This window comes from Myiozetetes cayanensis, unplaced genomic scaffold, assembly GCF_022539395.1.
Source record: "Myiozetetes cayanensis isolate MyiCay16 unplaced genomic scaffold, myiCay2020 scf3, whole genome shotgun sequence".
NCBI lineage: Eukaryota > Metazoa > Chordata > Aves > Passeriformes > Tyrannidae > Myiozetetes > Myiozetetes cayanensis.
In genome coordinates this window covers 66632829-66649262 of record NW_026087521.1, presented here as the reverse complement: position 1 = coordinate 66649262, position 16434 = coordinate 66632829, and the positions used below count along the sequence as shown (strand labels likewise).

At 41.5% G+C, this 16434-nt stretch overlaps 1 protein-coding gene across 2 annotated transcripts in view; it reads left to right on the top strand.

Annotated features, from left to right (window-relative positions):
* Positions 1–16434, top strand: part of PTPRO (protein tyrosine phosphatase receptor type O) — a 152077-nt gene that overhangs the window by 110848 nt on the left and 24795 nt on the right. For both annotated transcript variants that reach the window (XM_050323351.1, XM_050323350.1), the window contains exons 11-15: positions 5065–5216; positions 9630–9750; positions 12687–12826; positions 15373–15505; positions 15922–16042. In XM_050323351.1, coding sequence (XP_050179308.1) covers positions 5065–5216; positions 9630–9750; positions 12687–12826; positions 15373–15505; positions 15922–16042 — 667 coding nt within the window. The remainder of the gene's footprint in view (positions 1–5064; positions 5217–9629; positions 9751–12686; positions 12827–15372; positions 15506–15921; positions 16043–16434) is intronic.

Here is a 16434-nt window from a genome sequence, read left to right as displayed (position 1 = left end):
CCTTGCCACATGTTCCAGGCTGGCTAGGTCAAATTCATTCCCATTGAATCATTTTGCTTTTATGTGCCACTGTTTAGTTCACTTTGCAGAAGTATAGGTGAGAAAAATCAGGCTATGATGTCCCAGCCACGCACTCCAAAGCAGATACCAACCTAGTCCCAGATTTTCTGTTTGTGAGAGGCTGAAAGAATGTACCTGAGGAAGTAACCAAATAAGAGCCATTTGCAGTTGTATTTAATACAGTGCCTGTGCCTGATGGACCCACAACAGAAAAGTTATCAGCGAGTTAAATCGTAGCTCCACTGAAGCCAACAGAAAGCTTCCCATACTGAAATGTCTGATCCTAAGCTACACTGCAGACAAATTCTGGCACTTTTCCGGTGTATCAGAAACTCATAACACCCACCATAGCCTAGTAAAGGGTCTCCAGGGATATTCATTGTCCTTTGGCATCAATCAACTTTTCTGTAGCACTGTAAAGAAGCAATTTTCCAGCTGGTTGGTTGCTGTATGAGGGAAGAAATGTCTTTTCCAACAGGTTTGGGTACCAGGCTAGCATTTTAGAGTAGAAATATTCCAGTGAGACACTCACTTCAATATTGTGTCTCTGGAAACCTGAAGCAGAAATGAGGGAGATTAAGGTTCTTCTAAAATATAAGCTGTCATCAGTATCAGTCTGAATCTCTGTATGATGACAGTAAGGACTGCTACTGCTGTTAAATGAAAAATGGATCAACTTTTTAACTAGCAGATGTAGAGAAAACCAGAAATTGATAAATCTCTTAATGTCATACATTTATGAGTGACAAAACCTCTCTTAAAAAAGGTCACCTGGTCCTTAGTGAAAATATCCAACTAGAAATTTGTATCGATAGTTAATTCCTCTCATTTTCAAAGGTTTACACCCTGTATTTCTGATCTGAATTGTTCTAGTTTTAATATACAGTTCAAAATTCTTGTTGCAATCTTATTGATTGAAGAGACACAAAGCTTTTCTTTCTGCTCTCTATACAGAATTTAGCTTCACTTTTTTTTCTGGTAATAAATTGCTTCCATTGAACTCTTTGGGTGTTTTCACTATAAGGTGTTTTCTTATGTTACTTTTTTCCCTACTCTGCCTTTCTAATTTTTACTGTCTTTATAAAATACATAAAAACTGGAAGTATAATACCAGCCTGCTGAATACTCCCTGAGAAGCAAAATCAGCTCCCTATTCAAAGCTCTCCCATTTGTGTATCTAGATGACTCATTTGTTGTAACATGACACTGAAGATCTGTGTTGATTTACTTCTACTATGTGTCTTCTAACAGAATTTATCATTTGGGAAATGTTGTCTACATGCCATTTTCCTAAAAACCTCAACTTTGCACCTGGCACTTTGAAATACATTTTGTCTGAGCAGGCCCACCTTAGGGGGCAATAATTTGAAGCACAGCACTGTCCAAATCCTCTACTTGCCACATTACTTGCATGGTTGATCAACACTGCTTTTCCAGAGTATTGGTGGAAATGTTGAATAGCAACGAGCTAATAAAAAGTGAAGAGTCCTAACAAAGAAAGCTGATTTAGTTAAACTACAAGCTCTTATCAACAGATGGTCACCACACTCCTATCTTCTGATTGCCTTATTACTTGCAGTCTCCTCAACTTTGTCCAGGGACTGCTGTCGGGCTAACTTGTGAGAACCTGGCATGCCAGTTTGTCATGTCTGCAGGTTTGAAATGTTTTTTCCCAGTAGGTGCTGCCTTTTCACTCCTTCAAGTTATCAAGAGGCTGCGGAGTTCTTTATCACCCTCAGCTTCTTTCTTTTCAGAGAGGGAACAGATGGTTTTATGGAGTACTTGGTCTCTTCCTGCATTATTCCAAAAGTGCTACCTCCCCTGCACAGGTTGCCAGGAATTAAAACAAATAACAAACCACACCAAAAAGCCCTAAATTTTAAAATACTGGAGTGGAGGTTTCACAGAGTCTTGACAGTACGCCATCTGTCAGTTCTTCTCTGTATAACTGGAGAACTAACCTCTGCACCTGGAACATAAGCTTGAGTTTTAAAAACAAAGTAGAAGGATCATCTGGGAGTTTGGGAACGCACCTTGCAGAAAGCTCAGAGCAAACCATTTCTCTAAAGCAGGATCCCACTGCTTGCATGGAGTCTATAGTGAGGCTGAGGCTTTACTGAACTGCAGTACTTGAATGAAAAGGGATCGGATGATATATAGCTCTCTCCCACAACAACTGGTCAGATGTCCGCTGGAGCATCAGAGAGATTTGGGGATCCAAGAGACTTGTCAGAAGCAGCATTTGTTCTCTCAGGCTCCTGCAGCAGCAGTTGAACACTGTTATTTTAACTCAGGGAGAGATTGTGTTGCTGTGGTGGCTAATGAGTTTAATGCCACCTGCTGTAAACAGCTGGATTTAAAGCAATCATAAGTAAGGGCTCTTTAGACCACCAGCATTTTCTTTTTACAGTGAGAATGCTTTTATCTTTGGAGAAGCAAAAGGAGCAAGAAAGACAGGCTCTTGATATTGGTGACTGTCACCCCATCTGCTGCATGTGGATGCTTTTAGCTGTCACTTTGGACCAGGTCAGCAGTGGGATGTAATTTCCTAAAGCCTCTCTGTGCCACTCAGCTCCCAGTGGCACATGGAGCTAGAGCAGTGGGTCACACAAGCCCTGGCCCTTGGTCTCATTTCACATGTCCTGGACATTCGTTGTAAGACACCGAAAACAACCATGTGTGTGAACGTTAAGAGGGAAAGCATGTCATCAGTAATAAGGTACAGGGGGAAATTGCTATTAGTGTATAATATTCATGCCAGTTGTTACCTTAAATTGTAAGGAATGCAGAATCTGTGTGAAGGGATGGACTGGGAACTCTTAAAGTTAAAAGAAACATTGCTTTAAATAAATTAGGCTTTTTCCTCTCAACAGCATAAAAGAGCATCTTCATGATGAATTTGGGAGAATAATCTTACTAAACGTTTCTAAATGGCTCTAAATTGTCCGTGCATTGTATTTGCTGCCTTCCTCAGCAATTACTTCAGTAAATCTGTTCGCCAACGAATATCTCAATGCCAGTCATAGGAGCCTTTGTGAAAGCAGCAGTGACATCTTGTGGCCCCTTCAGACAAACCTGAGCTCCGAGGCTGTCCTGCGTCTCCTCTCGGCGGCTGGCACCCGCGGCTGTGCTGGCTTCCAAGACTCTGGTGGTAGGGAGGCAGCTGCATCTGACCTGCCTTTGCAGAAACACACTGGACTCCATGGGCAATGTGCAGAGGAAGACCAATCAGTTCATACCATTTTCCTTATGTTGCTGCCTAAGAATCTGCCAAGCATAGAGATTCATATGTTTCCCTGTTTTATCCAGGTTATCCCACTGCTATCACTTTGAGAGGGGGCTGAGATCTTTACTCATCACTGACTTTCACTTTTGGGTTTCTATTCAGTATTAACTCCTCACTAGGGACCTGCAACTTCTAATTAGGCAATCAAGGTGTGCTGACCAACTATGCTCCCTCTGCCGTTAGTGGGGACACACCTCCAGGAGGTAATTCTCATCTTGAATACCTGTTTTAGGAGGAGATGAGTTGTTCTGGAGCTTGCTATCTTTCTTCTGCCATCCCACATATGGGTAGCATCAGTGACCAGGAGTGCCACAAACAGGGCAGGCAAAACAGGACATGGCACAGCAGCTGGTGTGGCAGCTTGTGCAGAAAGGCATGCAGGGAGAGTGCTGAAGCCCTGCCAATTCAACCAGGGAGCAATGGTGTCCACCTGCTAGAAAGCCACAGACTCCCTAAGGTCTGCACCCACCACAGCAGGTGCAGCTGCCCAGGCAGAGCTCCAGTGGGAACACATGGTGCCCCAGGTGCCCCAGGGACCCAGCTGCAGGAACTGCCCTGCTTTTAGGCCAGCACTAACAGCAGAAGTGAGCAACCCCGTGGGAGGTGTGCCCAAGTAGAGAACTCCTCTTCTCATTGACAGAGCTCCATGATAAGGATTCTGTAAGCTGCTGGGAGAAGTCTCTCAGTTGCCAACCCTTGTTCTTTAGAGGGACTTCAGCTTACCAGACGTCTGCTGGAAATAAAGTATGTGGAGTGTAGAGCTTCCTGACACAGATGGTAAGAGACCCAACTAGGGGAGGTGGTCGAGTCACAATCCCTGTAGGTATTTGAAAGACATGTGGGTGTGTTGCTTAGGGACATGGTTTAGTGACGGATATTGCACTGCTGAGTAATGACTGGACTCGATCTTAAAGGCCTTTTCTACCCTAAATGATTCTATGGTTCTTGGGCTACACAGGGAGCCAAGGACAAGCACAAAACAAGCCATCAAACAGCCTGTGGTGGGGCAGTCTGAGCTGTGCAGCACAGAGGACAGTACTGGGTAGGAGCTGGGAGTGGGGAGGAAGAGGATGGACAAGACCTGTTTCACCTTATACCTAATAATGTAGCTACCACGTGCCTGTAGGTTGGACACTTGGTGCTTAGATGGCAGTCAGCTGTGGCTGCTCTCTGTGGTGGTGGGACTTTCACCCTGGGAACAAAGGTGGTCCGTACCTTTCATGCAAAAGTTGTTCTTTGTAAAACTGCAGGTTTTGGGCTTTTCCTCTTAGAAAGATGTGAGCTCAGTGAAAAGATGGCATTTTTTCCTGTGGAAAAGCTATCACAATTACTCAGTGTACCAATTCATTGTTTCTTTTCAGTGCAATAACACAATGAAGCAATATGTAAGGCTTTTAGCTTGATAGTTATAAATGTTGACTCAAAAAATCATTTGTATCAGCCAGTAGCTTTGTGATTTTTTTTTTTTAAGTGAAAGATTGCAAAAAGAAGTGTATTTTTGTTCTGATTATCTCCCAGGTTCAGTGATAGCTTTCATATCTTTCAGCTAAAGCTCAGATGCAGTAGCTTTTTCTACTACTTTTCTGCTAACTTTGTGATATTCTCTTCACAACAGTATCCTTTGAGGAAGGATCCAGAGTTTATTACTAGATTTGGTAATCAACTGGAGCTTGACTGTGTTAGACCCTGTCTATAACACACATGCCTTCTTCCTTCAGCACCAGTGGCACCGGAGATTACCTCCACAGAATATTACAACCACCTTTTGTATGTCACCTGGACCTATGGAGAAGATGGTACTGACCTTTCTCATTCCAGGATGCTGCATTGGATGGTCATTGCAGAAGGAAAGAAAAAAATCAAGAAGAGTGTAAGTGTGAGTGGGGACTGTGTTGCTCATTTCTCTAGGCTTTTTTATTCTTTTTTGGGGGAGGGAGGAGGGTGCTGTTACGTGCTTGGTTTGGTTTGGCTTCCTTTCCTGAGCCAACTTTGTAGTACAACTTTGTATTACAAAGTTGCAGCAATTTAAAGTTTCGTAGTATTAGCATGTACTTCCAAAGACTTGAGATCTCAAAATAGCCAGTGAACAAAATGTTTCTGTGGTGATCCGGTAATTTAGATAATTTTAAAATAGCTTGTAAACTTCCGAGCTGCAGACAGTAAAACAGTATTTTTTTTATTGAACAGAGATATGGGTTTTCACTTTTTAGGTATTAACAACCAGAGTACATTACTGGTTGAGTTTTCTTTAGTTCATTCAAGCCAGGTGCTATCACTTTCCGTTTCCTGATGTTATTTAAGAAATCCTTATAAATTATGTGGTTTTCATTTTATGTTTGAATACAAGTTTCACTAACTAATGGGATGATGATTTCACACAGAATGTGTGCACTTCTTAGAAAACTGCTAGATATTTAGATGTGTTCTTGGTCCATTCTCTTGAACATTTTGAAAATTCACTTGGTAAAAGAAATCTGGCAGCACCAATTATGGATTAAAGTCATGATGCAGAAAGGTAGTGAGATGAAGGTTTAAGCTGAAGTAAAAGAGCAGCCCCTGGACATACAGTGAGAAGTGTTTGCAATAGTGGAGGAGCACTGCAGAGCAGGAATGTGTATGGCCAGCAGTGGAGCTTCATACAACCTGTGGCCTGTGACTGTCCAGTATTGGCCTTTCAGTTGTTGGCAGGAAGAAAGTGTTCAGTCTTTTTCAAGAGAAAGGTGTCTGGCCTTTTTCAAGGGAAAGTTTTCCCTTTTGCTGAAGACTTAGTAGATGCTGAATTGAAAGTGTATTTTCAGCAGAAGTGTAAATTCTTCAACAATTTTTGTTTTAATTTATATGTAGTAACTTAGCTTTCATTGGATTCCTTATGGCTGCAAGAGTGCATCCATCTGGAGCTTGTTCCAGCATGAATCTAATTATGTGATTAGTACAACTGATGACGTTTCTGAAGTGCAGGAACTTTCCCTATTTGGATCTTTGTTTCAAACAAGGAAAAAACCTCTATATTTTATTTTTCTTCCTATAAATAAAATAATCTAATAACTGAATTCTAAAAAACTTTTGCAATGATATCCCTCTCTACTCTTCCTTCTAAAAGTCATGATCTCAGTAAGGTTATTATTCTTCCAGTAAAAATCTAATTTCTGTGCCATTCATAGAATCATAGAATCAGCAGGGTTGGAAAAGAACTCTGAGATCATCAAGTCCAACCCTTGATTCACTACCACCATGGTTACTAGACCATGGCACTAAGTGCCACATCCAGTCTCATCTTAAAAACCTCCAGGGACTGGAGAGAATCCACCACTTCCCTTGGGCAGTCCATTCCAATGTCTGATTACCCTCTTGTAAAGAATTTCCTCCTAATATCCAACCTAAACCTCGCCTGGTAGAGCTTATGCTCTCTTATCTTACTGATAGTTGTCTGGGAGAAGAGACCAACCTCCACCTGGGTACAACTTCCTTTCAGGGAGTTGTAGAGAGTGATGAGGTCTCTCCTGAGCCTCCTCTTCTCCAGGCTAAACAACCCCAGCTCCCTCAATCTCTCCTCATAGGACTTGTGCTCAAGTCCCTTCACCAGCTTTGTTGCTCTTCTCTGGACCTGCTCCAGCACCTCAATATCCTTCCTGAACTGAGGGGCCCAGAACTGGACACAGCACTCCAGGTGTGGCCTCACCAGCTCTGAGTACAGGGGAAAGATCACTTCCCTGCTCCTACTGGCCACACTGTTCCTGATCCAGGCCAGGATGCCATTGGCCTTCTTGGCCACCTGGGCACACTCTGGCTCATGTTCAGCTTTCTGAGGATCCAAACTCCCAGATCTCTTTCTGCCTGGCTGCTCTCCAGCCACTCTGTGCCCAGCCTGTAGCGCTGCAGGGGTTGTTGTGACCAAAGTGCAGGACCCGGCACTTGGCCTTGTTGAACTTCATCCTGTTGGAATCAGCCCAACTCTCCAGCCTATCCAGATCCCTCTGCAGAGCCCTCCTGCCTTCCAGCAGATCAACATTCCCTCCCAACTTGGTGTCATCTGCAAATTTGCTGATGATGGACTCAATCCCCTCATCTAAATCATCGATAAAGATGTTAAACAGGACTGAGCCCAGCACTGATCCCTGGGGGACACCACTGGTGACCGGCTGCCAATGGGGTGCAGCCCCATTCACCAGCACTCTCTGGGCCCGGCCCTCCAGCCAGTTCTTAACCCAGCACAGAGTGCTCCTGTCCAAGCCATGAGCTGCCAGCTTTTCCAGGAGTATATTATGGGAGACAGTGTCAAAGGCTTTGCTGAAGTCCAGGTAGACACATCCACAGCCTTCCCCTCATCCACCAGGCTGATCCCTTGTCCATCCTGTAGGTGTTGTGTGATTGCACTTAGGATGATCTGCTCCATAACCTTGCCATGTACTGAGGTCAGGCTGACAGGCCTGGAGTTTCCCAGGTCCCCTTTCCAGTCCTTTTTGTGGATGCGCATGACATTTGCCATCTTCCAATCATCTGGGACCTCCCCAGTGAGTCAGGACTGTTGGTAAAGGATGCAGAGCAGCATGGCAAGCTTTTCCACCAGCTCCCTCACCACCCTTGGGTGGATCCCATTGGGTCCCATAGACTTGTGAGCATCCAAGTGGCTCAGCAGGTCACTATCTGTTTCCTCCTGGATTACAGGGGGGGCTATTCAGCTTCTTATCTCTGTCTAGAAAGCTCCAGAAGCCAGCTGTCCTCAGGACAACCTGTCTTACTGTTGAGAACTGAGGCAAAGAAGGTGTTAAATACCTCAGCCTTTTCCTCATCTTTGATAACTATTCCCCCCCCCATATCCAACAAAAAATGGAGGGTTTCCTTGCCCCTTCCTTTGCTATTGATGTATCTGTAGAAAGACTTCTTATTATCCTTAACAGAAATGGCAAGATTAAGTTCAAACTGTGCCTTCATTGAATATGAAAATTGTATATTAAATGAATATAAAATAAACATTTAATATGAAATCAAATTTAAAATAAAATTGAATATGTAATCAAAAAGATTAAAAATAGAGAGTATCTACAATACAGTATATCCGCAAATAAAATAAAAGCTTTAGGGATGTCTTTAGAAATGTTTGTCTTTATATTCTTTTCAAGACAAGGGAACCCAGAGAGTATTCTTCAGGAAAATCCTGCAGCAGCCTTTTTATAACTAACTTTTATGGTCCTGCTCATATGGGTAAATATGGGTACACACTTGCAGGCATAAGGGTGTACCTGTTCTCCTAAACTGTTCGTCACTTTCAGAAATTGTTTCCTTTAAAAATCATACTATATTGCAGTCTTATAATATGATTTACTGAGATTGTTAAGATTGTTATTATGGTTGTTTTTCTTACGAGATTATTGAGATAAATCAGAAACACTGTCAAACAATGGTGACTTTTTCTTCCTACTACTTGTGTATTTCCCAAGACTCCATAGGAGTCGGTCAGATTTTAGAGAAGTGGTGAAAATTTTGTGCAGAGCCCTATTAGTCTTTATTCAGAACTTGCAACAGAAAATTCATCTTGAAATTTAAGTGACTATGAAAAACAGCATGAGATTCCTGAACAATGCCCTTTGTAGATAGTGTGCAATTGCTCCAAAACCAGTTTGTTTTGAGTTCTGCATCCTTCTCCATGACACTGGAGAAGTGAGGAGGCTACCACTATAATAACAGGAAAAAGTTATTCACAGTCTTTTGAAGCTCAGCTCGGTTTTGGGTCATATCTGATTTCAAACTTGTGGATGAACGAAGTCAGACTCTGAGATCTATTGTCAAGTCAACAGGTCTCCAGGCAGGTGTTAGACTTGCCAAGGTGGTTTTAATTTTCGGGTTTGTAGGATATACAAAGGCTTTGCCTATATGTCACTTGTGTGTTCTTCTTAGAGGTATCTGAGCTGATTTAAATTCCTCTAGAATTGCAACGTACCCAAGTCCATGGCCTGTTTAGCATTTTAGCATTTTGCACAACTTGAAATATCTAGAAGCAAGAGTCCTCTCAGTGTGTGAGAGAATTTTTCTTTCTCCATAAATTTTCATATGGAAAGTGCAGCCTAAGATTGGCTTGTTTTTGCATTATGCTATTCTGCCAAGCATTAATGCTTTCATAGTTTGTGTTAGTGGGAACTAATTCATGTAGCAAGCCTAGAGTATGCAGAAGACATCTGCTGTGATGCACAGAACTTTCTTTGTAATGTATTGAATAACCAGATTAATTTTGCAAGGAAGGTGTATGGTTTGCATCATATTTAAGTTGGTGTGTCTAATTGTTTAGGTAACACGCAATGTGATGACTGCAGTGTTGAGCTTGCCTCCGGGGGACATCTACAACCTTTCAGTGATTGCTTGTACTGAAAGAGGCAGCAATACTTCCCTACCCCAGCTTGTAAAATTGGGTAAGAAATGTTTGTTTGTAAATTATAAACTCACTCCTTCTCTTGTTTGACTGTAAAAGTAACTCTGTCAGCAGATGCAGCACTTTCCTTATTTCAGAATTATGTACCTGTGACCCCATTTCTTTTGCAAAGCTGCAATTTTCACCCCACCTAGCTCTGAATATTGTTTCATTCCTGCATGTGAAGCTACTCATCTAAAACAGTTTTGCTCAAGAGGAGGAAGAATGTCAGAATTTGACTGTAAATGGAAGTAGGAGAGTGGAAGTCGCTTAGTGCCTCTCTGAGACAACAACTCAACTTCATAGTTGCTTCCCTAAGGTCTTGAACACATGCAGGTTTTGAGAATGGCAACTCAGGCTTCACAGATTATTTTTCAATAAAAAGTGGAATCTTCCTTGTTTCTGAGAAACCTATTTTTGGGTCTGCACTCCTGGCAGATGCCACCTGGTCTGCTTTCCTGCCTCCCCTCCTCTCTCTCTGGACATCTGCATAGTCTTCCAACAACAAAAATACACCCTTAAATACAAATCAATGACAGTGCTCTTGATAAAAACAGTCAGATTTGGGGTTGTGGAACCCACCTTTGTTCTTAGAGAAATATGTGTAATGTACTCAAACAAAAGACAACTTGAGAACTTGATCCTTAAGGTAAGACTTTAAAATACAACTTTCTGCCTAACATCTTTCTTTACCTGGGAGGAAGACTGGACACTGCACCATTGTACCTTAAGAAATTTTACTTCTCTTTTGAATGTACTTACAATTGTTGAGCCTTAGGTATCTAAAACTGTGAAAATTCCAAGTGTGCCAGACTGCTTCAACAAGCATTAACTCCACTGTGAAGGTGGGTAAAGAAAAGTTTGTGATTTCAAACTGGATTATCTTCCCTACATGAATAATAAAGCTCTTGTGAGTCACAGTGAAAGAAGTGAGTTTAAAGTACTCTATAATTTCTGATTGGATTAGAGGTTTTGAAGCAACCATTGTCCATTCCTGTTTTTCAAAACTCTTAGTCAAATTGCTTAAACAGTGCTGGGGTAAGCAGTGCAGACACAACAATCTAAAGTTCTTCCAGGTCTTTTGACCAAAGGCAATATTTGAAAGATGTAGACAAATTCTATGAATCTTTTCTTCCCTATGCAAGTCCTGTCCACTGTTTTCCCCATGCCTCATTTCTGTGTGCAGTCACATGTGTATTTGTCCCTGGCTGAGTGGGTGGGTGTGTGAGGGTGAGTACAACCCCCTGCTGCAATTGTCCAAAGATTCTAGGGGGATGTTTCAAAATACCAGCTAGCTTTATCTTTCAGACTGGTCCACAAGTGTTATTCATATTGTACACCCTGCAGCATAGTTGTATCCTCCTGTTCTTTCCTTAGGGACAGGCTGAGATGGGTATTTCACCTTTCATTTACGACAACAAAAAGGTGAAATGAATTCTGTTTTGATAAATCCCTTCTAGACTTCTTGGTGTGGGTTTTTTTGTTGGGTTGAGTTTTGGGTTTTTTGCTCTGTGATGTCTGAACTTCGAATAGACAATAATAAGGGTGTTTTACCAGAGGTTTTCCTTCTCTCTGTTTCCAAGAGGAGCAATGGGAATTGTAATTAGCAGTAGTGGAAACTGACTCCAAGTGATAGACGACTTGGCAGTCACTTCAGCATTCCTGCCAAATGTTCTTCCCTCTATGATGTTTGCTTCATCCTGGCAACTTTCCACTTGCAGAAAAATCAAGCCATTTGCTGGAGGCAAAAGGAGGATTTGCTTGGGACGATTCCCAAATGCAAACCTTATATTTTAATTGAGGCTATTTTTTTACCTGGAGTGAGGGATGGAATGTTTCTGAATCCAAGAGCAGATATATGGGTGTAATTATGGGAGAAGGATGCTTTCCTTTGTAGTGCTGGGACAATATATACACTGCAATCCCTGTGACACATGTGAACGTGCTTCAGTCCCTGCCCAACTCTCTCCATAATGACAATGTAATTTTGGCGGCCTCCAACACAGATCTGATTATTTCAGGATCAGATATGTCTCCAAAATGTCTATAACTACTTGAACAAGTCCTTTGTGCCTTTTTGTGTGGTGGATCTTACACATCACATCCAGGTTCCTATGACAGCCTCTCACAGAATGAGAATAACAAATTATTTGTGAAGGGAAAGAATAAAACCAAAATGTTCTTGTGCATCGCTCATTGTATGCAGTGTGTCAAAATCCTGGAATCAGTTCAATGATTGAGAATGGCAGCTTTAATTAAACATCCATAGATTAGAAAATCTGAAAACTGTGGAGAACAGTTCAGAAATTTAGAACCCAAACTTTGCAGTCTCTGGAGGCAAACCAGAAGAGCCCAGGATGCCTAAGGCCCTTAAATGTTAGCCTGGGGAAAAAAAAACCCCAAAAAAAGACTACAAGTGTTTCTTTAAACTGGTAATTGACTAAATATTTCCTCTGCAACAATTAAATGAACCTAGACACTCTTTGCTTGTGGGAAGCTGCTTCTTTATCATCTGCTGGGACAGGCCTTTAGAAGAAGAGCTTTCTCAGGCCAAATGCATTACTAACAGGTGGACAGTCATCTTCTCTGGAAGACTTTCTGCTAGCATTGTTCTATTAATAGAATCCACTGATCATCCTCAAACAAGGGCTCTGTTGAAAAGGGAAGTGAAGTAATTATCCATCTGTCCAAATAGAGAACAGTTTAAATAGAGAAGAAAAACCAACACACTTCATCATCTTCCCATTTTACAGTGGTAGTCTATCATCATGAGAGGTTTTACACTGGCAGAATTTATCTGAAGAAAATGAAGGATAAAAGGGCATCTGGTATTGCTTTTTTTTTTTTTTTTTTTTTTTTTTTTTTTCATTTTTCTCAGTTGTCTGGAAACTTAAAGATAAGCTTAATAAAAGGAGATTTTTTTTTCTTCTTAATCAGAACCAGCCCCTCCAAAGTCATTGTTTGCTGTCAACAAGACTCAGACCTCTGTGACGCTGCTCTGGGTGGAAGAAGGAGTGGCTGATTTTTTTGAAGTCTACTGCCAGCAGGCTGGATCTGGTCAGGAAACAAAAGTCCAGGTATGTAAGCCTCTCTTCTTTGGTTTCTGCTCTTTGTCTCTGAAAGTGAGACTGGGCCTTTCATCTTTCTGGTTTGGCTTCTGCTAGTTGGCATGTGCATGTAAAGCCCAATGATATTTTATATCAAATGTGATAAGGTGGTTCAGAATTAAGCCTTTAAAAGCTAAACTACTAAAGCATTTCAAATACTAAAATATTTTGTTATTTTCCAGTATTAAGAATGGCTTCTATCTTATTGATGAGATAACTAGTTGGACAGTTGAAGCTATGTGAATCCAACAGTGCCAGGCTCTGGCTACTCATGAAAATGGATCTACAATACCATGCAAAACCTAAAGGACCACAAAACTTAAGGGAATGTCAATTAGCAAGAAGGGAAAAATGGTCAGCTAACTTGATAAGGAATGGGAAAAATAGACATATTTAGATGCCTTGAGATCTTTTATGCAGCACCTATTTATTTCTGGCATACTTTATTTCTGGTTTTGAGATCTGTTAAGTAGTAATCCCAGTTAAGTTCAGTAGTAGCTTCATTGCTATTCAAGGAGTACCTTTCTGCTGCAAATGTGGCTGTTCCTCATGCATTTTATCTCAGGGTATTTTCTTCAAGACCCACTTTCTCAGCCCCAGAAATGAGGCTTCTATTCTCTCTGTCCAGTTAGGTACCTGTGCTCAGAGGCCACCTGAATACAGGAGTGTTTAAACTGAAAATGCTGTTCAGTGAAAAACAGAGAGCAGTAGTAAATTTAATTCCTTGACATTCAGTGCAATGTGTGAGGTTTACTTTGTGGTTTAGCTGATGGTATAGTGAATCACTGTGATCACGTACCATGAAACATCATTTTCTCATGTGGACTGTCACACATAGGGGGGAATCATTCAGTAAAGAAGTGAAAAATAACCTGCTTAAACCACTGATCATCACAAAGCAGATTTGCACACTCTTTAATCCTATGGCATACCAATGTGAATTATCTAATATTCTTTTTAAATAGAAAAAGACACTGACTAAAGGCAAAAAAAAATGTTTAAATGGACTTTAATCTTCTGGATAGTTTGGAATCCACATCTAGATTCCTTCTTTTTCACTCTGTATAGCTAAAGATCATGAAGTCATTATCACTTATCACTTAGGAGAGATTCAAAATAACAATGTGATCAGGCAAGGAAGGTACCACAGGATTTGCAACTTTAGGGCAGAGCAGATCTGGTTTAAGAACAGACTGCTTCATTTGGCAGATGCTTCAGTGGGTGTCACATTTGTTGACAATAACATCTGGCACGGGGTAATGCACAGAGATTGTCAGCTCACTTCTCATTAGATTCATCACTGTCTTTTCTGTCTCTGTGAAGAAAATGGGAAAGGCTTCTTTTTGAGCTGTAAAAAGGGATGCTTTCCAACTAAACTGGCGAAAATTCTTTGTGATTTTGCATGGAAAGCAAGAGATTTCCAGGTTTGAATATCTTGGATTTTGGTTGACTAATTTAAAGTTCCCAGGGGGGAAAATGGAAAACATTCAACCAAGCCCAATTGCCAAAGAGTGGCGCCTCCTTTCAGCTCAGGCAATAAAAGTCTCCTCCCTTACACTTATGTACATGTGATTTCCTCTGCATGATACACCTCAGGATTACACTACAACAGGAGCCCTTGCAAGCCTAGAATTAGGCCAGGACTGAAAACAGGCTATTGTAAGTAGTGTTTGGGACTTGTTACAGCATCTTGCACTCCCCATTTCGAGTTCATTCATAACACTTCTCCTTCTTCCCTTTCTAAACGACCAGTTCAGTGTCTCTGTTTCTGCAGCTCCAAACCACCTGTGGTTTTACTGGACAGTATAGAAAATTGGGGACCTTCAGGAGCTTTGTCCTTAAGTCAATGCACGTGTAGTACTTGTGTTTGTTTTCGTTTGTTTTGTTGTATCGGCATTTAAAAACCACAAAAGCGTTTACCAGGGTCATAGGAATTAAAACATTTTATAAATACGTTATTTAAAGAGTTTCTAGCTAGAAAAACTGAGGTGTAGGCTGTCTGATCATAGGTATTACCAAAAGGTTTTGCTCTGGCTTTGTTTTTCACTTTGGCCACTCAAAGGGCTTACATCCAGAGGAACTGCCTCAGAGGCAGAGATGACAGAGGTTGTAGCTGTCTTGGCTGTGCTTTGAATAAAAATAACTATGCTTTCCTCCTGCCTGTATGGCTTAGTAACCAGAGCTCCTAAGCACTGCCCACCTCTGAGGGTGTCCTGAAGGTCACAGCTTTTTCCCCCACCAGGCATGTGCCTGACCAGCCTGCTGTGAGGCACCCATTCTCCCTTCCCCAAAAGGCTTTGAGGTCCCTGGGCTGCTCTGGGCTGTTCTTGCTGCTGTTTTCACCCTATTCCTCTCTCGTTTTCTGCCAGACTACCTGATCATCTTCCCTGTGTTTCAGGGTGCTAATTTCTTTCACCGGATCTTACTTTACCTGGTCAAATATATGGAGCACTAATTTGTGCTGTTGCATTTAGAGGAGAGACAAACTTCTGTGTGTTTTTTCCCCATGTCTAAAGGAACCTGTCACCGTCTCTTCACACGTCGTGACCATTTCCAGCCTAACTCCTGCCACTTCCTACAACTGCAGCGTGACCACCTTCAGCCACAATAGCCCCAGCATCCCCACCTTCATTGTGGTTTCCACCATGGGTAAGCAGCACTTCTCTGCTTTCTTCTTCCTTATCCAGCTACATCTGTTTCCCCTTGCTTTCTAAAGCTGCACTTTGTAATGTTGGCCCCAGGGGTATTTTGTGTCATGGAAAGGCTGCCAGATGTGGATGGGATGGGGAAGCAGCTTTACAAAGTCCTGAGAAAAGACCCCACTAGGCGTTTGACTTGGAAAAATATAAACTAGAGGGTCAATTCTGTACTGGGTTTTAGAAATCAGAGGCCTAATTTGTGGTGTCAATACTGAACATCAGGGTAATGTTTGATGACATTTATGGAGAAAAATGTTGTCTCAGCCAATCTCAAACAAGAGGAAAATCAAATTCGTGATTCATGACAAAACAAAGCTGTCAGTGCTTCTGAATTGAATAACTGAGAATCATTTTTTGTATTTACAGTCACTGAGATGAATCCCAATGTAGTGGTAATCTCCGTGTTAGCCATCTTGAGTATCCTTCTGATTGGACTGCTGCTAGTGACTCTTATTGTACTTAGAAGAAAACATCTACAAATGGCCAGGTAAGTCCAGATTTATGCTAATTGCAAAAAAAATCAGACAACAACAAACACATTATGACAGTAGTTTCAATTAAGAATGTGCTACTCAAGATGCTTCAAAATAGTTGTCCTGTTGCTGTTTAGGAGAAGCATGTCTTCTTCCTCTCTCTACTTTCATTCTTGACCTGAGTTATAAGCCTCAACCTTTGTCTCATTTTGAGCTTTATAAGATTGAGTTATAAGGGTTATGTCAGGAATGTAAATGATTATTAGGATCTGAGGCAACCAGACACAACTAGGACACCAAGATGCTTTGTGAGTCTTTCATATGCTTTGGAACAGATCTTCTGTATCAACAGATAACATGGTTTGTTCATCAGGTCCAGGATGCTGCATTTCGGAGGCCATGTGAG